At 41.0% G+C, this 23,632-nt stretch overlaps 1 protein-coding gene across 3 annotated transcripts in view; it reads left to right on the top strand.

The window, feature by feature from the left end:
• Window positions 1–23,632, top strand: part of GREB1L (GREB1 like retinoic acid receptor coactivator) — a gene marked incomplete at its 5' end in the record, with an annotated part of 59,086 nt that overhangs the window by 28,962 nt on the left and 6,492 nt on the right. For all 3 annotated transcript variants that reach the window (XM_084216865.1, XM_084216866.1, XM_084216864.1), the window contains 17 exons: window positions 20–148; window positions 751–885; window positions 2,742–2,939; window positions 3,797–3,977; window positions 5,386–5,578; window positions 6,976–7,109; window positions 9,196–9,535; window positions 12,475–12,590; window positions 12,938–13,182; window positions 14,187–14,749; window positions 15,196–15,298; window positions 18,178–18,333; window positions 18,540–18,679; window positions 20,417–20,578; window positions 20,887–21,091; window positions 21,765–21,930; window positions 22,600–22,827. In XM_084216865.1, coding sequence (XP_084072991.1) covers window positions 20–148; window positions 751–885; window positions 2,742–2,939; window positions 3,797–3,977; window positions 5,386–5,578; window positions 6,976–7,109; window positions 9,196–9,535; window positions 12,475–12,590; window positions 12,938–13,182; window positions 14,187–14,749; window positions 15,196–15,298; window positions 18,178–18,333; window positions 18,540–18,679; window positions 20,417–20,578; window positions 20,887–21,091; window positions 21,765–21,930; window positions 22,600–22,827 — 3,394 coding nt within the window. The remainder of the gene's footprint in view (window positions 1–19; window positions 149–750; window positions 886–2,741; window positions 2,940–3,796; window positions 3,978–5,385; window positions 5,579–6,975; window positions 7,110–9,195; window positions 9,536–12,474; window positions 12,591–12,937; window positions 13,183–14,186; window positions 14,750–15,195; window positions 15,299–18,177; window positions 18,334–18,539; window positions 18,680–20,416; window positions 20,579–20,886; window positions 21,092–21,764; window positions 21,931–22,599; window positions 22,828–23,632) is intronic.

The raw sequence follows: 23,632 nt of genomic DNA, 5'->3' as shown, positions 1-23,632 counted from the left end.
TTTCCCCTCTCTTCTCCAGGTCAGTATCAATCTCGGGCACTTGCAGAGAGCATGCTTACCACCAGTGAATTTTTAAAAGAGATCAGTTACGAGCTCATCACAGGGAAAGTTAGTTTCCTGGCATCACATTTCAAAAATACATCTTTAGGTGAGTGATTCTAAGAAACAGAAGTTCTAGCCAACAGAAGTTCTTGTCTTTACGGATGGTGTGTCTCCTGTTCGGCAGTTAAAATGCCCATGGATACAGCTCTGCTCTCTCCATTGAGAGGCATTCTGTTCTTCTCTCCTCCTTGTGTGTAAAAGAGTGCTTGTCTCCTTCACCTGTGTGGTGGCAGTTCATAACTCTCTGGCAAAACATTTTTAACCCTGTCTCATCTGTTGAATGTAATGGCAGGGCATGTAATACTTACATAACCCATAAGTACACATGTGTTTTCTAGTTTGTGCTTTTAGCAAGGTTTTAGAGGTTGTTCTGTAGTGTGTGCTTCTTTGTAGTCATCAGATGTCACCAGTAGCTGTAAAGCTGCTGTAAAGGACCTGAAATTATACAACTGTGACTCCTTTTTTAAAAAAAATTATTCCAATTTTCAGTAGATAAAAGAGAAAAGTATTCTCCCTCCTTCTCTTCCCTGTATGCCCAGTCCCTTGCCCGAGTGCAGATTTGACACCAGCTGTGTGAGAACAGGTTGTATGTAATGTTTGATGATGTTTCTCTGAAATGGTTTCCATGTGTGGCTCGTTCTGATCTAGGTGATGATTTGGACAAGCTGCTGGAGAAGATGCTACAGCAGCGAGGGGAAAGTGTCATTATTCCTTTTAATGGTGATGTTAGCGAGTGTGTGTCATCTCAGGAGGCAATTGCCATGGTTTCTACACAAGAACCAGGTAATTCTTTTTACGTGCAAGATATGAAATAAGTGAGTAGCTGGTTAAACATCAGAATGCATACACGTCAGGAGAATCTGAGGGCACATTTGCAGTCAGTGTGCCAACTTAAAATACTAATGCTACCAGCTAAATGTAGCAATACAGCAGTTGCTCAGACAGAAAATCTCTGTAATAACCTTCAGCAAATTTTTCCCTGATGTTTTTATATTCTCTAAGCTAAAACATGTTATCTTCTGTTAGGCATCAGGCAGAGTAGAGAAGATGTTTCTTTGTAGCACTGGCAGAGTGGATTCATCTCATCTTTTTGCACAGCGAAAAGGAATGTAACCTTGAGTTTAAGGCAGAAGGGAATTGTGTTCTCCTTCTGATCTCCTCAGCTGTCCTCCTGCCTGGTAATATGCATTAGAGACTTGTGACTTGTGCTCTGAGGCTTAAACTTTCAGGGAATGTGTTTTAAGATCTTGGACTGAAAGTGCTAGGCAAGTGTGATCTGAGATGCGTCTTATTCAGCATAATGTGATAAGATGCTTAAGTGCAAAAGGTAAACTAGGATTTCCTGTCTATAATTGCTAATTTTCAGAATTATTTAGCTATTCAGAGTTCTAAACATACTTTCCTTTTCATATCACAATACTGGCGAAGGATACACTGAGCTGTTGTGAACCCTGAGATTCTTTCTGGTCCAGTATCAAAGCAAATTCAGTAAAGCTTTTTTCCTGTGAAAGAAAGGTATGCTCTTGGTTCATATTAGCTAACTTAAATTCATCTATTTGGTGTTAAATCTGAATGAAAGCAAAATGGTTTATTGTCTCCACATGGATCAGGAGATCCAGCTAGAAGGGCTGCCAGGCACTTTGTTCTGGCACCCTCAGAAGTAAAAGTCTTGAGCTTCCCCAGAGGATCAGTTTGAAGGGGGAATGATCTTTAGATTCTGGGGTTTTTTTCTTCTTACTGGGTACTTTTTTTAAACCTTCATATTTTCTCAAACAATTGTTCTGAGTTAGTTTCGTCCTTAACATATAGCTCTACAGTGGTTGAAGCTATTCAGAAACTTCCTGAATAAAAAAAAAAATTAAGAAGTAAGTCTCCTAGGCAGTGAGAGGGACATTTCTTCCATAGCAGATCTGCTTAGATGAACATATTTGAACAGGAGATAATCACATGGGCATATGCACACATGAAAACACGTCCCTGTGTAAAACCAACACAGTAGTAAAAGTGGCATAAACAAAACACTGTAATACCATTATAGGATTTAATCTGATCATCTGCAAGTTGAAAAGTGGTTAATGAAACATGGATTGTTGGACATAGAATTTACCTAATGAAAATACTGAAATGGAACATGCTTTTTATTTTGAGGAAACATGAGTGCTCTGGTCAATCTCTCAGTTCTCTGCATCTAGTGTGATATTGATGTTCATTAAGTCCAAAGAAATCTGAGTTTCAGGAGAACATTAGAGCTTTGTACCTCTCTCTCTCTGCTTTTTATTATATGTACACATAGGTATGTGCATGGATATTATGTATGTGTTGGTTCATTTAACAGAATGCATTTCACTGTGTTGGCATTGAGGTTAGAAATCCTTAAAATGCTTAGGGCATATTAAAAAATGGGCAGTGCTGTACTTGAGATCATCTGATATAATACCACATTTTTATCAAAGAAAGAAAGTTGACATTTGTGATCTGGACCAAACTTTCCAGAGAGATGAGATTTATTCTGGTGAGTGATGTTTTTTCCTGATAATAGAGGGTAGGCTGTTTGGAGGGTCATGTTTTACTGGGGGGGTGGGAAAGTAAACATGTTTCTTGCTGTGTTTTGTTTTCTTTTTCAAACAAACACACTCTAGATTTGGATGTTGATACCTTCCAAATTTACCAGCCACAGCTCACAGTTGCCAGAAAGCTCTTGTCCCAGGTTTGTGCTATAGCAGACAGTGGCAATCAGAGCCTGGATCTGGGCCACTTCAGCAAGGTGGACTTCATCGTTATAGTGCCCCGCTCCGAGGTGCTGGTGCAGCAGACCCTTCAGCGGATTCGACAGTCAGGTAAAAGGGAGGGCAAACAGGGCAAACAGCAAACTGATAAACACCAGTATGGCATGCTCTTACATCATTACTGGTATGTGGGGAAAAGTAAGTTGCTCCAGCGTGTCTTTTGTCCTTGTAGTTCGTGTTTTATTGTACTTCAAGAAAAAAATTTTACAAAATCATTAAGACCATGGAAGATACCTGATTGATCCATATTTCAGAGTAGTTTACTTCTTCAATTCAAATGGCATTCGATGTCATGTACTTTGCATCATGCCTAATTTATGAATATGACAGCAATATATCTTTACAAAGACTAGTTGTACTGACACAAGCATTAAAGCAGAGCATGAAAAGTATATTATATGATGTATGATATGGTATGATATGATATGACATTGAATTAATTTATATAAATTTTATATAAATTAATGATAGAAAATAGAAATTTTATAATGATATAAAATACAATTTTTTTATAAATTAATGATATTTGCAAAGGAAAGGTCGGGGTGACTTTTTCTGACTCAAACAATATTATTATATTAGCTAAATGTAGGCAAGTTTGGCCTAGGATCAGTCATAGAGCATAACCAACTGAGTGTTGCTTTGGAAATGTTTGTGGAGGCCTGATGTTTTCCCCCCATTTTTTGATAATGTGAGAAGTTTTTGAAAGGTCTTCAGGCATTTTCTGGAATAAATCCAGAAGTCAAGGAGCACATTTTGGTCTCCATTGTGGGAGAAATCACAATTGGATACTCGTCTTCCTACTGGGCCGCCAGTGGTTTGGCGGACAAGTGGCAACTTCCCATTGACCCTTCATTTTTGGATGTACTCAAAGGAAAAGATTTTTGTTGTGTTCTCCTTTCTGACAGGGGTGCTTGTGGACCTGGGCCTAGAAGACAATGGGACGGCCTATCAGAGAGCTGAGAAATACGTGGTTCGGCTGGACAATGAGATTCAAGCGAAATTTGAAGTTTTCATGAGGCGGGTGAAGCAGAACCCCTACACGCTCTTTGTGCTGGTTCATGACAATGCCCATGTGGATTTAACAAGGTAGCTGCTCCAATCTGCTGGAGGCAAACCATCCTCTCCCAGCATCTCCCCGTTAGGTTTTTCAGAAGACTTACCATCTTAGACACGTATTGCTTTGCCTAGACATTTTTAAGGCATTTTGTGCCTTACAATCCAAAAGAATCTCTTTTGGCTGCCCATATTTTTTACCTTATTCTGATTCAGCTGAAGGTTGGTGAGAGTAGTTTCAGATTATTGGATGCCTAACAGGACTCTTTTTAGCATTGTGTGCTGTGGTGCTGAAATCTAGGGGAAAAAGCTGGATATTGCAACTTTCTTTGTTCTTCTTGTCTTTTTTTTCTGTTCCTCTTTTTTTTTTCTGTGCTCAAACCCAAATGTATCCAATGCTCACAAGCTGGTCGTGCTTTAATTCATGTTTTTATCCCTGATAATAGTGTTGTTTGTGATATGAGAAAGCCTACAGACATTTAAGTTTGCATTGTAAGAAAGATGCCATAACTTCTGTAAGAAAATGATTTAAAGAAACAGCTGTATTGAATTTGGCTTTAGGTCTAAACACAACATGTACACACATGCAAAAACATTTATTCACACCAAATCACAACTTCATATTGAAAGAAGAAAGAAATAAGTAAAGCTGATTATTCTGTTCTTGTTCCATGAGTAAACTAAGGAGAATAATGTGGTTTAAACATGATGTATAAGGTTGTGGGATTCTTTGCAATATTAGAAATAGGGAAAGATGTCCCTTCCCATGGCAGGGGGGTTGGAACTAGGTGGTCTTTTAGGTCCCTTTCAACTCAAACCATTCTATGGCTCTATAATAAGCAAAATATTCTCCTTGAAGGACAGCTGAAAATAGACAAAAGCAACATTATTTCTACCTGGTCTTCCCATTCACTTTTATTTACTGTCTTGTCTATACTTTGAATTTGGAATTTTTGAATAAATAATGGAAGTAAAGGCAATTTCAGGAGCTCAGAACATCAGTAGACTTTCAGGCTCCCCAGCTGTTTAGAAATTTGTTTTTTCAGATTGGAAATGCCACTGAATTTCATAAAATTGCTACTATATCCCATCCCCACAGCTCATGGAACTGTGTTTCTTAATGAGAGGGGTTTAATCAGCTTTGGCTTATTTTTGGTTTTCTCTGTGTGATGCTTTTTTAAATTGTCACACTAATCCACCTTCTCACTGTCAACAGATTTTGATCCTTTATTTAGGTGTTTGCTGTTTTCCCTTGTTTTCCTGAGTTTACCCACAGAGAACAGTCAGATGTTTTTTGAAGTCTTTTACTTTTCCAAAGGAATTTTTTTTGAGCCATGGTTCTCTGTGTCATGGTCATTTAGACATTTTTCTGCAGGAAGTGAGTAATCCATTGAATTTCAGGACATCAGTAAGGCAGTTCTTTGCATTCTTATTTCTGCAGTGCCATTTCAAGTTCCCTGTCACATGGTGAGCCTAATCATGGTCTGGCTGATAGAGTGATTAATTGCAGGGAGGTGCTTGAAGCCTTCAACCTCCTTGTTCTTCAGGTCAGCTCTTTCCCTTATGCCCTGCAATCACAGCAGTCCAGGATCAGCTCTAGCAATGAGGTACATTGGATACAATCTGACACTGTGGTAAGTGTTTAACTGTGAATTTTAAAGTGGAACTGACACCTAACAGCATCCAGAAAATGTGTGTGTTGGGAGGGAGCTCCTTCTCTGCTGGAGTTTATTCTCTTGGATTCTGATGGACAGGCCTAAGATACTGATGGTAGAGGCAGCACCTGATATTTAGGACCAGGAATTAAACAGTTTTCTTTGTCCAGTCATGCAAGATGAGAATCCACTTCCTGTTCAGACAAAGCTGTGTAGACATGCCATAAAGCTACAGAGCTGGCTTTCCCTTTTCAAGCAGTTTGACTTTTGACTGTAAGTTATGTGTCACATAGCCTGTCAAGTCTGTTCATTACATTCCCAGTCCTAATTAAAGTTGTGTGCTAGGTTAACAAGTTTTGGTGTAGTAGGTGCTGTCATTGAGCAGAGGAAAAATCCTGTTGGATATTCTGCACTTTTAACTTTTTCCATCCTTTCAGCCAGCTGATTCTGAGGATGTTTTGGATAAACCTGCTAAAAATAGCATTTTCTCCTATTACTTGTTTGGTGTATTTATATAAGATTTGACTTTACTGTGCTGAGTGGACCATTAGTTTCTGCAAAGTGTCTTAAAATGGGAGCTGTAAAAAATAGTTAATCTAAAATGACAGTGTGAATGAGTATTCTAAGTTTGCTTTTTCATTGATTGTTAATATAAAGCATGTGGTGACCTTCTAAAATGGTCTCGACAATTTTTTGTTTCCCAAAAGTAAAAACAAATTAACAATTTCAGTCCTCTGATTAAAAAAATAACTCACAAAAAGGGTGGAGACTGTAGGTGATTAATTGCATTCCTAGAGATTACTGCTGATATAAATGCACTGGAGAACATGCTGTGCTTCCATCAAAGGCTCATGAAATTTGAAACACAAATATTCTGTCTTTATGATAGCTGAATGCAGATTTACATTCCAACAAAAAAAAAATTTACTAATTTGTGGTTTCCATTAGAAAAGCACGTAGACTCTGACAATCAAGAACAACTTTGGAAATTAATAATCCTTCTCTTTTCAGGTTCTACTCTAAACAGAAATGAGATTACAGTTGTCAGTAGATTTAAAGCCAGAGATAGGGAGTCAGAAAATAATTAGCAGGATTCTAGAAACCCCTGCAGTCACAGGTAGTAGATAATACTGAAAAATTTGCAAGGACCTACACATGTCTTTCCTAGCTGTAGGCAAATAATAAGTTAAGTAAAAAGACAATTTACATTTTATTGTATTCGTTGAAACAAATAAATAGCATCACTTGGGGAGAATGGATAAAAAGAAAGGATTCTTTGGTTGGGAAAGTGCTTTTCACTTATTTTTTAAAATGATACAAGAAATAAAAATTCGTTCTAGAATACCTTATATTTTTGCTGTTTGTGTATGAAACAGGATGATGAAGCAAGTGAAGAAAAGCTATACTTTGGTTTGAATGAATACAGCAAATCCCTCCAATGGGGAGTCACTAGTCCCCTTTTGAGATGTGATGAAACCTTTGAAAAAATGGTCAGCACGCTTTTAGAAAGGTAAATAATAACATGGAAACTTGGGATTCTGCCCAGCTGGGATCTTAAAGGTACATCTTTATGAGCCTCATTACAGGGGGAGAAGACATGATGACCTTTGATGTTGATCTTGGAAAACACATGAAGTATGTGCAATTTTATTTTTGTAACAAATTTAGTGCAGTTGAAGAAGGGAGTGGATGTCATTCATTTGTTTTTAGAAGAGATTGGGCCCATTAAGCAGCAAGCTGGGCTCAGCTGTGCTTCTCTCTTCTTTTGGCTCAGCCCTCACTCAGCTCAGGAGGTACCAGAGGTTTCATGCTTCACCACTTCTGGTGTCTCTCTTGTTGGTGGTGAGGGACACGGTTTCAAAAACAACTTTTGTTATTTCAGTAGTTGGCCATGGTTTTGGTTCCTGCAGCTCAGGGCCTGTTAGTACCCTGCAGCTGCCTGAAAAAGCTACTTTCATGGCACATATCCAAGATACAATTAAATGTGCCCATTTCAGGAGTGAGGGGAATACTGTCATGTCCAGCAATGTGGAGTTAATCTGCTGTGCATATCAGCAGGACAGATCCCTTATAGCACTTCAAATAATAGGTCTCATGTTTTCATATTTCCTAGAACAGGATTGTTCTGTGTTCAATACTGTGTTTTCTGTTTTAATTAGGTCAATATAATAGTTGTAAATGCATCTGTATTTATTAAGTAAAAGTCAATATGAAATGTGTTAAATTAGCAACATTAATAATTAAGTACATCATTAATACTTAATATTGTTCTTATCTACAAATAGGCAGTTATAATTAGGTCAGTTCCTTAGGTTTCTCCTATTTTTTCTGGTCAAATCCAATGGAAGAGATAGTGGTCACTATCACTGTGTTTCTGTTTAAGTGTGGGTGGGAAAAAGGATGAAGGAGGATTTATGTATGTGCAAATAATCATAGGAAATTAGGATAATACTAGAAATTGATGGCAGGTAAACCTCTCTGCCTTGGACCCAGGATATGTTTTTGTGTGACAGTTTATCAATTTAGGCTCTGTTTTCAAGAAACTGGGCTATTCAGTCTGGGTGGATGAGCCATTCAGCTTACAAGCTGAAAATATTGCAGACATTTTTGCATTATAAGAAAGGTTCCATTTGTTTTGGTAGCAGAAGTGCAGTGGGCACTTTTATGGCAGGAAGAGTAAAAGTATTTTAAAAACTAACTGGTTTAATGACTGGCTTATGGTATCCAGAACAAACCACTGTATCTACTGGCTAAACACAGCCCCAAAACTTTCTTTAAATGGATATCATATTGTCTATTAGATTACTTAACAAAGAGACCAGAGAAATTTGGAACTTCTAGTTAATTTACTTATTTGGACTTATGTGGCACAAGACCAGCACTCAAGGTGTATTAGTGTAGTGTTTTTCTGTATTATGCTGGGAAGTGAGCTCATAGGAAATGTCTAGAAATTGAGTGGGTTTTTTTGCTTGAGTAGGTTTTAATTTTATTTCTCTTAAAATTTTACTTCATATTTGTTGTCACTGCGTGTAGCTGTCATGAAAGCAAAGATGTTGGCTATGTAAGTTAAAAGGCAAAATGGGAGTTCAGATTTGGCTCAGAGCCAGCAATTCCTATTGGCACAACCAACTTTGTGATGAGAGATTAAGAGTTGTGGAATTATGAAGTACTTCCACAAACCACTTGAAGCCACGATGGTCCTCAAGTTTGTAGAAGAAAAAGCTTGTGGAAAGCAAAGCAATTATAAGTGTGTGTTCTGGGAATAAATTGGATCTGAGGTATTCCTTATCTCCATCAAGCCAAAGATCTTTAGCTGGAATTTTGGACTAGATGAGGGTAACAGAATTATAATTTAATATAATTCCTGTTATATAATATAACAGGAATTTATAATTCCTGTTACTTGAGCTCAGGACTTGGGCCAAATGCAGGGAATTTTTGTTCAAAATTTTTGTCCATGAAAATGGAAGACTTCATTCTTTGATCACTACTGGAAAAAATAGGCACTTCTTCACTGTGCAGTCCTGCATTCTGGCTGATTTTTCAGCCAGCGCTGTGATTTTGCACGAGCTGATGCAGAACCGTGTCTCCCGCAGGTACCCGCGGCTGCACAGCATGGTGATCCGCTGCTACCTGCTCATTCAGCAGTATTCCCAAGCTCTGATGGCCCTGACCACCATGGCCTCTCTGAGGGATCACAGCACACCCGAAACACTCAGCATCATGGACGACCTCATCACGAGCCCAGGAAAGGACAAGAACGGCTGCGGCCACATGCTGGTCATTCGGGTGCCGTCGGTGCAGCTGGCCATGCTGGCCAAGGAGAGGCTGCAGGAAGTCAGGGACAAGCTGGGGCTGCAATATCGCTTTGAGATCCTCCTCGGGAATCCTGCCTCCGAGCTCACTGTGGCCAAACACTTCGTCTCACGGCTCAAGGTCTGCAGAAGCTGAAGTTTGTGTGCTCACTGCAGTCATCTGGCTGTTGGGGCTATTTTGTGTTTATTCCCATGTGTTTATAGGTTAAATATTCTATAGGAAAAGGGCAGGTGTTCTGTATCTGTCGCTGTGAGTGCATCTCTGTACTTTGAGCATAAAATGTAGAGAGACTTGGAGCAAACCTGAATTGTTACTGGTCCGTGAAGTCAAACACCAGCTGTTACTTCACTTCTTAAAGTTGAATAACAGCGTGCATCAGATAGGTTTCATCTCTAAAAGCAGAGCTCAGATCTCTGTAGGCAAACTAATTATTTCCACCAACTTATCTGTCTGTCTAGTGTATCTGTTGTCTGCTCTGTTCATCCATCTTCTGCCCTTCTGATAACTGGTAAAGTATGCTGTTTGTCACAGATTTCTGTCCTCAACCCCCTGCATGCTGAAAGCCAGAGGAGGCTACATGCATATATGCCTAGCATATCTGCACCAGCCTAAAATTTTGCATGGATTTACAGGAGCATGGTTCAAGTAGCCAAACTCACTTCATGTATTGACCTCACTACATTAAACAAAGGGCCTGCCTTAGCTATCTGCCTGAAAGTAGTACTGGTTATCTGTCCTGATCTTTGCTCACAGAGAGCTTAATTTTCTGCTTCTATTATGAGTTATGCAGTGTATTCAAAACCACAGAAAAGAGGAATGAATTTTGTGAGCCTGTCTGAAAGAGCCTGCCTATAGCTGAAAGCAGATAAAATGTCCTTTAAAGAAGCTATGACTCCTGCTTCTCAAACTTTATGTACAGCAGGAGAGGGAAGAAAGTAGTTCATAAATGAGACAATGACATGTGAGATTAACTGCTCTGTGCTGGTGGGTTTTTTTGGATAGGCTTGAGTTCCACTCTTAAATAATTCTGGATTGAGTCCTGTGAGGGCTTCTTAATAGTGCTTTGCCATAATGAGTTGCAGCCCTTACACAGTGCTGAAGCAGCCTGTGAGGCCTTGACTGTGGAGCTGTTGCAGGTGGATATCCATGTAGATATTGGTCTGGAATAGAGGAATTTTATCAGGTAGACAGTGAAAAACCTTCTAAATAATTCTTCTTATTCCTATCTCCAAAACATCGACTAAACAGAGCTGTAGGATTCTGGATTTGTTTCTTTTCTTGCAGTTCACTAGAAGAAAAACCCTCAAATCTGAACCATGCATATGAAGGGAGTTGAGGAGAGGAATTCAGTTGCTCAAATATAAGCCTGTAGTATCTTTTTAGGTGGGGTGTCCCAGTAATACTTCAGAATAATAAAGGTCACCTGTGAGGCTGAGGCTGTGCTACCATACCTGCTAGTCTTGTGTTATCCCAATACCTGTGGGATAACACAAGATTTCTGACATGGTGTGAGCATATGTTTGGGGAGCTGATTCCCATCATAAAATTCATCAGCCTAGGTTATTGCAGACAAATTTGATTGAGTCTCTGTGCTGCTGGGCATTTGTTCTGACATTAGGTGGAGTACTGAAACTACAGGACTAGAGCCAGTGGAGAGCTTTCACTGCCAGCATCCCAGCCTTTTTCTGATGTGTGTATGGGGAGAGAGCAATATGAGGCTACTGAGTGCTGAGACTCAAAATGTGGTCCACCAGTAAATCCACCTGGTTGCAGGAAGGATGAGACCTCATCATGGCCCTTTTCAGAGGCAGGGAGGGAAACTTTATAGGTGTTAATGAACCCAGCTGAAAAGTGTGACTTAACTTAGCCTCTCTCTCAGATGGCGTTAGCAGAGTGTGTGATGCCACAGCAGGGCAGGGAGGGTGGGCAGCTGTCTCTGCAGTGCTGGTGGCGACATTGTTCTGTCAGACAGGCCTGCTGGTCAGCCAGACCAGCCTGACAGATCATTCCTCCCCATCAGGGAGTCAGAGCTACAGAATGAAACAAGAGATGGAAGACAATTTAAATAACTATTTCACTGACAGGGGTGCTGTCATGGCATACCCTTTAAGTGTAACAAGAATCTAATTGTTTGGGAGACATTCAGAACCCTGAGGGTTGCACCTCTCTGACCTTCCTGAGAAAGATGGTCAAGAAATATATTCTGGATGCAAGTTTACAGCTCGAAGCCCCAGGCACTCATTATTTTTAGGTCCTTATGCTAGCAAAAAGAAAATCAAGAAAAATCAAAAGAAAAATTGTCTTCCCCTAATTCACTTTATAGTCATGCACTTTCACAGAAACTTTGGTCTGTGGAGAGGCAGAGGAACAGACAGCTGGACTAACCTTGTTGAGCCAGAAATTCTCTCTCTGCTTCCAAGGCTGCTTTCCCAAGTCATTAGATACTGCTAGTTAATTGGAGAAATAAATTTTTTCAGTAAGCTCTGCTGAACCAGGGGAATTGAAGGGTGCAAGGACATGAGACTGATGCTACCAACCTTTCCAGTGCTAAGGGAAAATGGTGCAGTTTTGTGGTCTCAGGCCTTGATAGACTGTGGGTCAAGAGTTCTTTTGGGGGGGATTACCTCCAGGGAAAGGTGAAATGTGTTTCTATCATGTAATCTTTCATTGCATAAAATAATTAAACAAGGTTCATTGGCCCATTTTCACACTCCGCTTCAAAGTCTTACTTTAGCTTTACATTAATATCTTTTATCTGTGCCAAATTGAATGCATCAATGGCTTTTTTCTCTGACAGCCCACACTAATGCCACACCTGGTGAATATTTCCAGCACTGAATAACATATGCTATGCACCCGTTTTTCTTTGCATTTAATGCTTGGCTAACAGTTGGCTACCAGCAAACAAATGCATGCCTGCACCCAAGGTCTCCTTCCTGTTGGCCCTTGAGTAAGCAAGCCCTATATGCAAACCAAAGGCAGGAACTGGTGAAAAAAGGAAACAGCAGAAGATTTAGAAGATGTCATTTAAGTGTGACTGGAATATTCTCTGTTCACAGGCTTGGAGGGGCAATGAGCAGGATGACTGGATTCCTCGCACCTATCAGGATCTGGAAGGTCTACCTTGCATTGTTATTCTCACTGGCAAAGACCCTCTGGGAGAGACTTTCCCCAGGTGCTGTTATTACTCTTTCAATGTGGTTGATCTCTAACATGTTTAGATAAGTTGGGTTTGATACCATCTAGCTGTCTTTTCACAAAATAAGTGTATTTTTGTAGACTTCAGTTAGAACTGTTTAAAGGTTTGGAAAGTCCGGTTTGTGAAAAGTCATGTGTGGGTCAGTAAGTGTCTGTGCAAAGTACCAAGGAGCATACCTTATGTGCTGAATATTTCAAAATCATTTTTTATGTACGGGCTAATAAAATTGTTCATGACTATTTAGTAAGCAATTAAAGATAGGGAGTGTTCTTCAAAGGCAGAGAAAACAAAACTTCTTTTTTCATTTGAGTTGGCTTTCCTAGGTCGTTGAAATACTGTGACCTTCGACTAATTGACTCCAGCTACTTAACTCGTACTGCCTTAGAGCAAGAGGTGGGCCTGGCGTGCTGCTACGTCTCCAAGGAGGCAATTCGAGGGCCTATTGTAGCTCTTGACCTCAGTGAGAAGGAGCAGGAGAAGGCAAATGGTAGCGAGAATGACTCTGATGAGCTGCTGATAGACTTGGACCGGCCCCAGAGCAACAGCAGTGCTGTCACTGGAACCTCAGGTCAGTTATTCTGCTGTTGGTCTGGAAAACAAGTCTTTATCCCTGAGTCACTGGAATTTGGATGCAAACAGTGAGATGCTTTCTCAAATGTGGGTTGCTTAGTTGGATTCAGCTGCAGGCTAGATGCAGATTCTTCACACAGTGAGCAATTTTCCTGTCTACTGCTAAAAGGAGATGGTGTTTCTGTGGAAGGGATGGTATGCCACAGCTAAGCATCCCTTGTGATTTTGAGTTTTAAACTTGCGTTTCACATTTGTTGCTAGCTTTGTTCAGTGGATCCTGAAAAGATTTTAAAAATCAGAGCAAAAAGGGCTAGTATAAAACTTTAGGAATGGAAAAATGCTCTGAACTCTGGGAATATCTATGGGTGAGGATGGATATCTGCCTCCTTGCCAAGACTAACAGAATGGTGTGGTCTTGTCCTACCTCTTCAGGCATCACCTCCCACCAAGCCTTCCTTTCTTTGCCTTCTGCAGACATTTCTGGATCCTTCCCTTTATTTCCCTATGAGTCTGAGGTATTAAGGCTGCTGAACTGGGTCTTTGCTATGCACCAGGTCCTCCCATGCACTAAATAAACCTGACAGGTAGGGAGGAGGGGACATAGGCCAGTTCGTGTCCAAGATGCAGTGAAATAAATGCTCTGTTCCTCATAGAAAGGAATATGCAATTGACCTGTGTATACAGTGGTTTGTTAAACTTGACTTCCAGAACGTTGTACCATCAAGCTCCAAATGCTAGATGGGAAATGATAGCTAGCATACAGAGATGAGGATTGAGCACTTGGAGTCTGACCCCTGTTGCAGCAGGGCATTTTCCTCTCCAGCCAAAGGGACAGACAGATGTGAATGATTTCTTCTTACACGGTGAAACGCTGACCTAAGCCACAGCAGCATTCATTGAACGGAAGTATTTGTACATGAGGATTGTCACATAGGTCAAATGAACTCATTGTTTTCCTTCATCAGTCAGTAAGTTTTCATTGCCTGCTTTTTGTTTTCCCAGGCTCCCTGGCCGACAACGGTGTGAGCTCCTCGAGTGCCGCAGACAAGTCTCAGAAGCAGGCACCGTCCCTGAACTTCCAGGCTGTGGCACACAGCTCAGTAGACGAGGGAGCTTACTCCAGCTTTACAGCCAGAGAGACCCTGAAACAAGAGTGTGACTCGCTGGGTAACCAGATGGCCAGCAGCACCACTCCCAAACTCTCCTCCCTGTCATCAGTCTCCCAGACCTTCCAGTGGCCCGCCCAGTCAGCCAAGGACAGCAAGGCGCTCCGTGTGGCGCTGCCACGCATCGTCATCCTCTCCAAAGCTGCCTACTGCCTCCTGAGCTCGCAGAAAAATGGGAACTTGCCTTCCTCCTCTTCCCTCCTGCCTCATGCTGACGTGTCTTGGCTGAGCTCCCTGAGGCCTCTGCTCCACAAGGACATGAGCAGCGAGGAGCAGTCTCTGTACTACAGGCAGTGGACGACAGCCCGACAGCACCACGCGGACTTCAGCAATCAGGCCGAGGCGGCTGGCACCAGGACCTTCCACCCCCGGCGGCTGCTTTTGACAGGGCCACCACAAGTAAGTTCCTCCTGCCTTTTCAGCAGTCTGAGGGGGCCAAGTTTGCAGTGATGTGCTTTGAGGTCAAAAATCAAAGTCAAATTTTAAGGCTAAGTCCGTGCTGAAAGTGGTAAGGAGAGGAAGGGTGATGCTTTATGTCATGTTTTAGCCTAAGTGAAATACGTGTGGGAGGCACTGGGCATAACATTGTCATCATGAGAGAAGCAATTATCACTGCTGATCTCCCTGCATACCAAAGTGACACAGGCTGTGGCCAGGTTGTGCTCAGAGACCAATTCAGTAGAAGTGTTTTCAATACAGTGGGCAATATTACATCTTGCAGTCTTTTCAGGCAGAGCTGAACACGGAGCTTTGGGGTAAGCCCAAAAGCATTTATCTGAAATTTACCAAACTTCCACTGTAGTAGTTTGGATTGGCATTTAGACTTTTTTCCATCTCTGGCTCAGGTTGGAAAGACTGGTTCATACTTGCAGTTCCTAAGGATTCTCTTCCGCATGCTGATCCGGTTGCTGGAAGTGGATGTGTATGATGAAGAAGAGATTAATGCCAGTAAGTATTTAGTAGGTGTTTTTAAGATGTATCATAAAGAGCCTATGTTGTGTATTGGTCAGCAAGGAAGTTCTTAAGCTCACTAAAAGACTATGAATTGCACCTACTGCATGTCCTCTCCATTGGTGTCTGCATATGTTTCAGTATAGATTGATAAAAAAGTGAACTTAATAATGGGCTTGTCTGAGAACTATTAAATGTATTTTGGGTTGATACATTTGTTTAGCACTCAAACAAAAGTGAGCACAAAGCTGTAGATGGGCAACATCTGCCATGTTCTCTCTCCTTGCAGGTTTTTAAATGCTGGCTGCTTTTAAGCAGACAGGACATTTAAGAACATTTTGTTCCTGGCTGAAACCTAACTATAATTTATGTTTATTTAGAAGTTATATACCCATTTTCAGTAAGATTGTCTCCTGTCTGCAGTTTTCAGGTTTTTATGCTGAGGATAAAGGAGAGCGGGATCCTCTTTGGATTTGTGCTCATTTGTCAGATCTCACAGATCCATTAACTGCCATGGCAGGACTTTGCCTTGAGAAGACCAAAACCTTTTAAAAATTAGTCCTCTTCATGGTTTTCTGGTACATAATTCTCATGACCATTAGACTGGCATCCTGAAAATGTAGTTGTTGTCGAACCTTTGAAAAGACTAGTATTTCTGTTCATACAGTGCTATTTAATGAAAAAAAAAAAGAGAGAGGAATATATTTTCCTTTGATTTTGAGCTTTGGGGGCAGTTATTCCCTTGTTATTTGAACTAAAGTACCTCAGAAACTTAGGATGAAATATCAAAATGCAGGAGATGTTCTGCACCGTGCTGACTGGCCTGTTGAGATCATGGCACATGATCTGTGTCACACCCCTGCCAGGAATGCGTGGAACTCCAGCAGAAGAGCAGTTTGGGTTTGGTTGGGGTTTTTGGTTGTGGCGTTTTCGCTCCCGCTACTTCTGTCGGAATGCTTCTCCAGAGCCCTTGTGTTCTCATTATTTTAAATACTGCTTTATTCTCCACCCCAAATATGTTTCTGTCCCATTTATACGCATTCTGTTTGGGACCAGACAACATAGTAATTTAAATTAAAATAATTTTCTCTTCTTTGAGGTTTGTTTCTTTGGAGTGGTCAGGCAGCTATCTTACCTCCCCTTCAGCAGTCATGCAGGTAGTCTGGATCTTCTTATAGGATTCTCACAAATGCCAGGCTCTTTATTCTCCTTATCAGTTTGGTTCTCTGGCCTACACATCTATTTTCAATTTATCCTTCTGGTGCACGGGTGAGCAGAACTGAATGTTTAACCAACCCAGCCTACAACAGCTCGTGTATTTCCCTGCCCCCACTGAAAGCCCCATGACTGATGAAACCTATGAATGGTCTTTTCCTTTCTCCCTTTTCAGTGGCATTGATGCTTGGCTTGTACTCCAAGGTTTCTCAGCAGCTCGGTCATTTCCAACCAAGGCGCTCCCAACCTGCTGCAGAAATGCTTGTTATTAATCCCTGAATGTACATATGACTCACATTTTTTCTGTTAAATATCACCAAGTTTTTGTTGTTATAGTTGTCGAGACCATTGAATTCTGTCCAGCTGATCTTTGATTCCTTCCCCGCATTGACAGTGACTCTTCGGAGTGTGCCATCAGCAAGCTTAAGCCAATTTTTTGTTTAAGCTGATGACATTAGTGAAAATATTAGACAGTGTGCACCTCTACTGACCTTTTAACTTCATTGTAATCTCACCTGCCTAAATGTTTACAATGTTACATGCTGCCATCTTCTATTTGGTCAACTCTTTCAATTTACAGACCATTCTCCATTTTCTTCAGCTGTATTAATAATTTTTCCTGTAGTATCATACCAAGTACTTGAGTCCAGAAGGATAAGATTCATTGCATTTCCTTTGTTCAGAGAAATAGGTATTTCATGGCCATATAATGAAAGTAACACAGGATTTCTTTAGTCAACCTATTTGCATTTTACCACATTTTTCATTTATTCAACATCTTTAATTACTTCCTTCACCCTCTCCAAATTTTGAATATTACTCAGGTCAAAGTAATGGACTCAGAGCTCTTTAGGTTACTGTCTCTCCTCTTGTATCAGGGTAGGGTGAGCCTGTGCTTGTCTGTAGACCCAACCTTCATTTCACCTGAATTCACTTTTCTAAAATCAGAAACCTCAGTTACACGCCTACTTTCATGTGTTCTTCCATCTCATTTTAATCTGAATCGACTCATGTTAAAGCTGCATTCCAAAGCTGTTTTCTTAGGCCAGTGTTTTCTACTGTTCCCATTGCTTAAACTGGATTTTCTACTTTAGACTTATCTCTGTTTCAATACAGAACATTTTCATTTGATCCTTGCTGGCCACATCCTCTTCTGTAATAGGAGTGTGTCTCCTACTGCCTTTATCATGTACCACAAGCTACTAGTTCATGAATATATGCAGCCTCTCTTTCCTCGCTTTCATCCTTCTGCATTTGGATATATTTGCTGCTCATTTAGCCAGTGCTCTTCATTCCATCACAGAGGGGCCCAAAACTACTACACCTGTGCCTTCTGCACAAATAGGACCATTCATCTGAGCATTTGATGCTTAAACCAGAGTGAATTACACCTCAGCAGCATGACAAGGAACAGTGCAGAAAGATACCTAGGAGGCTTCTTCTCCTGCGCATGGTTTCTAAGGAATTGCTATTTCTTTGAAATGGCTTTGTGTGGATTGTAATTTCACTGGTAATATTTATCATGTTCAGAGATGTTACTCTGTGTGTGTGTGTGTGTGTGCCTGTGTGAGTTCCAATGCAACTGTAAAGCAGCAACCATCACACAAGCATCATTTGGTGGGTGTCTGATTCTGCTGCTTACCTGAAGTGTGTTGTTGCAGATCATACAGAAAACAGTGAAGTTACTCAGTCTAGCAATGACCACTGGCCAGACATTGAGATCTTCAGCAAAATATCTTTCGACCTGAGTGTACATGACCCTAAGTACAGAAATATAAGTCCTGTATACACAGAGCAACTCTCAAGAGTGAAACAAGGTAAGTAAAATGTAGAGTTTTTAAGGAATGCTTTCCTACAGAGATTCAGTGTTTATTGGTTCATTTGACTACAAGTTCACAAGAACCTTTAATCTCCAAAATGAAATGGAAAAAAATAATTTATATATTTTTCACAGTACCAGGATCACAATATCTGTTTTTTTAATGCTCCTAAAATTTCTGTTATTTCTTTTCTTTGTGCACAGAAACAAGCAAAGAAACAAAATCAGAGGAACCTAAGAAAAGGGAGACCGTGTCCATGATGCTGACTAAATATGCAGCTTACAACACCTTCCATCACTGTGAGCAGTGCCATCAGTACATGGACATTAATCCTGCTGCACAGGTTGGTGTCAAGGTCTAAGGGCAAACTACGTCCTTGGTTTTTTATTGTGGTCTCTCCAGGCATACTGCTCTCACCTCAGGACTCATGCTTTCACCTTGCCCCAGATGGAATTGTTTAATTCTTCCATTCTCAGGGGAGATATTGAGCTACAGACCCAGGAGCATCAACTGTGTCTGCCACGTTCTGAATGAGCAGTTTTCCTCTGCAGCTGCCCCTGGCAAAGGGTGAATATTGTGATTAGTTTTCTGAGGCCAAAGCATTATTCAGCCTATCCAGAGAGTTTGCAGTGTCTCACGGGAGAAGACTGTAGAAATTAAGAGAAATGCTTGTCTAACCTAAATGCCAGCCATACACACCTGTGGTGGGAGATGGCAAGACCTGCTCTTCCTTGCTTTGTTTATAACTGTGCATCCTTCTCAGCTGTAGCTTATGAGTCACTGGACAGAAATGAACATTTTAATCTGTTTAGTTAAAAAACCCTTTCATTTCTATAGCAAACAGTTGCACTCACAGAAGACTGGCAAGTAAGATTATTCCTGGTTAATAGCTCACACATTATTTCTTAACCAGCAGCAGCAATTTACCTGGAAGTTTCTTATCTCCATTCATTCATTCCTTGCTTGCTAATGTTTTCCAGCAGCTTGCTATTAAGATATGGCAGTGTAGACACCCTGACCTGGCAGTGCACAATGCCAGTTCCCTCAGACAGCACCAGCAGGTCTGATCTAAACCTCATGCTTCATTAAGTCTGTTGACAGAAGCAAATCCTCCCCAAGGACATCTGTTGTTCCCTCCACTTATCTCTGTGCATGTGGTTAAACATAACTAGTACTAATAAATATAAACATCTATTTCTATGTGCCAGTGTGAGCTGTGTATACAGAATTAAAATAATTAAAGCTCAGGGAAATGACACTTTCAAAGGGGAGTCACTGGATAGCAAACATTATGAAGAGAGAGGGATTCTTAAATGCTTTAACAAAACCTAAAAGTTGCTTGCATTTTCCATCTTAGGCTAATTATTTCAGTCTTTAGCAAAAGATTATAGAAAGCTCATTGGTAAGGGTAAGTGATTTGACTTTGTAGGAAGACAGACGCTTTTGGAGGATGAAATCTACCGGCTGTGTACACTTTGTACCATTATATACCATTTATATATGCTTACATGGTTCAGTGAAGTGCTGTGCAAACTTAAGCTCACCCAAATTCTTCATAGCCTTGTTAATGGTGGGGTCTGCTTTGGTCACACAACTACTTAGGAGAATATTGCCACGGGAAAAGTACTATACAGACACCAATACAGTAGTGCTCCTGCTGAGGTGTCTGAAGGACAGTGCATGTTGCTGTGCAGGCACCCCCACATACTGCACTGGTCTTTGAATCTTCTAGGTGAATTGATGTGGACAGTTTTTTTCCTAGTATGTATGCATGTTTGTGTGTGTGTGTATATCTATATATTTGACTTCTCCTTGTAAATACTGAGAAATAATTCCTAGCTGAAATGGACTTCAGAAGAGTCCTGTTTGGCTAAAGACCATTACTGGTACAGAAAGCTGATTCCTGTAATAGCAAGGCCTCAGTACAGCACCTTATTGTGAGGAACATGATTACTGAGAGTGGTATGCATGTTCTTCACTGATGGCTTCCAGTACTGTGACTGTAAGAACTCCTCCTCCTTACATCCTCCTTATGTGTTACCTGCTTGGGAACCTCTTTTTGCTGCTTGTTTGTATTCAGGTGTCTGACTCCACTCTGCATGCATTCACGTTTTCATCCTCGATGCTGGGAGAAGAGGTTCAGCTGCATTTTATAATCCCCAAGTCCAAAGAGAACCATTTTGTCTTCAGCAAACAGGGAAAACACCTCGAAAGCATGCGACTCCCACTCGTTTCTGACAAGGTGCGTGTGCTGCTCTTACCCATCTGCTGCATGCAGGCAGCTTGACGTACATATGCAAATTAATGGGGGGAGGTTTCTTCTGTTGTCTTTTTGTTTTAAAGTCCTTTGTGTAAATCTTGCCTGACTGTCCTTAGAATGGGTTTTTTGAGGGCAAAGATCCTGTTTTTCTGTTCCTAGTGTCCAGTTCATATGTGTTTCAATAAGGAGTGATGTTAAAATCTGGTATAAAAAATAAACAAATGGAAGGCCCTACCAGGAATAACCTGCTTTTTAACCTAATGTTGCCAAAATCCCTTGTGTTCCAGCAGAATTTGAATGCAGTCAAGAGTCCTATCTTCACCCCATCGAGTGGACGTCATGAACATGGACTCTTGAACCTCTACCATGCCATGGAAGGCATCAACCACCTGCACCTCCTGGTAGTTAAGGAGTATGAAATGCCACTTTACCGAAAATACTGGCCCAACCACATCATGCTTGTCCTGCCAGGCATGTTCAACAACGCTGGAGTTGGTAAGAGACACCATCAATGAATTGTGAAGGTACCAAAATCTGTGTTGGACAGTGTGGATCATGCTGTTGCAGGAAACCATGCAGCAGCTCCTCCCATACCTGTTGTGATAACAGCAGCAATGTCTGTGCAAAAATGTGGAAGAACTGCTGTCAGGGGCATGGAATATATGTTTGCATGGATCACTGCCTTCTCAGCCTAAAGATGTTTTATGGGCCATATTCACTCATTTTACTCAACCCTGCTGTGTAAATTCTAGATGTTTTACACATATTCAAATTGCAACGTTTTAGTTAGCAGAAGGTAAATATTAACTGCAGTTGAGCACTGGGGACTTGAACTTTGGAATTTGTTTTCATGGATGCTGAGTTTATTTTGCAAGAAGTTTTAAGTAGCTTCGGTTTTAGAATCTCAGCCCCTTCTTGGTTCAAGTTACTTCATTAATGCCCACAAAATTGTGTTCTGTGGAGTGTCTTAAAGCATCCAGTCTTCTTGGAATCTGCCTTGTGGATTTGTTCACACTGAAAAAGGGACGTTCAGATTTCTTTTCAAACTAAGGTGTTATGAGCACTAAGTTCAGGAAGGATACTGCAGATGTTTGTGTTACCTTTCTCTAGAAAGAGTGATAAAGTCTAATAAAGATATCTGTACACCTTCTTTATGGTATTTCCTCAGGTGCTGCCAGGTTTCTTATTAAGGAACTCTCCTACCACAACCTGGAACTGGAACGAAACCGCTTGGAGGAGCTGGGAGTGAAGCGCCAGTGCGTGTGGCCCTTCATCGTGGTCATGGACGACTCCTGCGTCCTGTGGAACATGCACAGCCCCCACGAGCAGTCCAGGTTGGTACCCACCCATGCTGGCTCCTTGCACTGATCCAGCAGCACATCTGTGACTGAGGCTCATCTCCAACATCAGAGCGGTAGGAGGGCTGAATGTTTGTCTTGTTGGCCACCAGCATTCAGTTCAACACCTGCTGTTGAACGCTTCCACATGAGCGTGCCCTTACACCTGGGTCAGTACCTCCAACAGACCTCTGCTTGTGTTTGTTCTTTGCCTAGAGCCACTCTTCTTTCTAGAGACTGTTTGAGGGATTTTTCAATATGTTACTTTCTTTTGATTCAATTTATGTTTCTCAGAGCAGTTGATGTGGGGAACTTAGAAGGCATTAAGCTCTTGACCTTCTCAGTGCTTACACTGTCCAGTACAGAGAAAATAGCATTCCAAAAGTTATGTGTAAGGTGACTTCCCTTCTTAAATTGCTGTGTAAGAACTTACTCTGCTGAAAGGCTCATTTTCTGAATGGTTGCCCTGATGAGGTGAAATTAGTTGCCTGTTGCTAAAAGGTCTTCATTTACGTAAATATTTTTACAGCATCTGGAGTAAACATTCTCAGTTGTCAATGGATTTTTTTTGGTCCTTTTTATACACACACATGTATAAATATGCAATGTATGTAATATAAAAATAATAAAATATGTTTGTATGTTGTGTATGATCATGTTTTGCAGCCAGTCTCTGGAGCCTGGGAGTTTCAGCAAGAATGTGTCTTTGAAAAGTGTCCTCCAACACATTGAAGCCACCCCCAAAATTGTTCATTATGCAATACTGGGTGTTCAGAAATGGAACAGCAAGCTGAACACCAGGAAATCAAAGGCTCCGTTCTCCAGGTGCCATGTGCGTGATTTTATACTGCTCAACATAGACCTGACCCAGAATGTGCAATATGACCTAAACAGGTAGGCAGCACATATTTATCTGTGGAAAAATAGCATGTTGACTTGATAAGAACCTTGTCACAATGTTTCTGAATGCTGTTGAGATAAACAGAAAAATCCTACCTTAGGTAATGAGTGCACAATCACAAAAATAAAACACAACGTGATATATATTTCATCTAAATGAGTAAGGCATCAAAATAAAACTGCTATAAGTCAAGAAAACCTGGGGAAGACAGATCAAGGGTAAGGAAGGGCTTCAGAGGACTGAAAAAGTGAGGAAAGAAGAAACTTGAGGATAAAAAATAATTGGTACACCAAAAGTACAAGAAAGGAGCCAAAATGGCATCAGATACAGGAAGAATGGGGAGTTTCCAGAGTGCCTAGAAGGAGGGAGTCCTTGTATTTCTTTCAGAGATAGCTGTCACTTGAGTTTGCAAGAAAAGCAGATGAAAAAGTTTCTACTATTTCCTTCCTCCCTCCCCCCACCCCTCCCACCCTAACTTCATCCTAAAGCATTTGCAGTAAAGCACCCATATCATGGGCCTTTATTGCTAGCTCTCATCACAGATTGAAGAAATACCCAATTCTTCTTCTCCCCAGACAAGTGAGTTCCAAACAAACCCTGTCTCTGCTGGCCATAAATGGCCCTGGGCCTTCTCACCTTGTGCTCCTGCTGCTGTTTTCAGGGATCCTGTGTGTTTCAGCCAGGAACTGTAGCCTGTCAGTGCAAGCTGATGTGACTTTCGGAGCTCTTGATTTCACATTCTGTGTCAGGTTGAATCATGAGGTGGGAGTCAGCCCATGGAAATGAACAACAACATGA

Source organism: Fringilla coelebs (assembly GCF_963513975.1).
Source record: "Fringilla coelebs genome assembly, chromosome: 1".
In the NCBI taxonomy this organism is placed as follows: Eukaryota; Metazoa; Chordata; class Aves; order Passeriformes; family Fringillidae; genus Fringilla; species Fringilla coelebs.
This window is presented reverse-complemented; position numbering and strand designations above follow the sequence as displayed.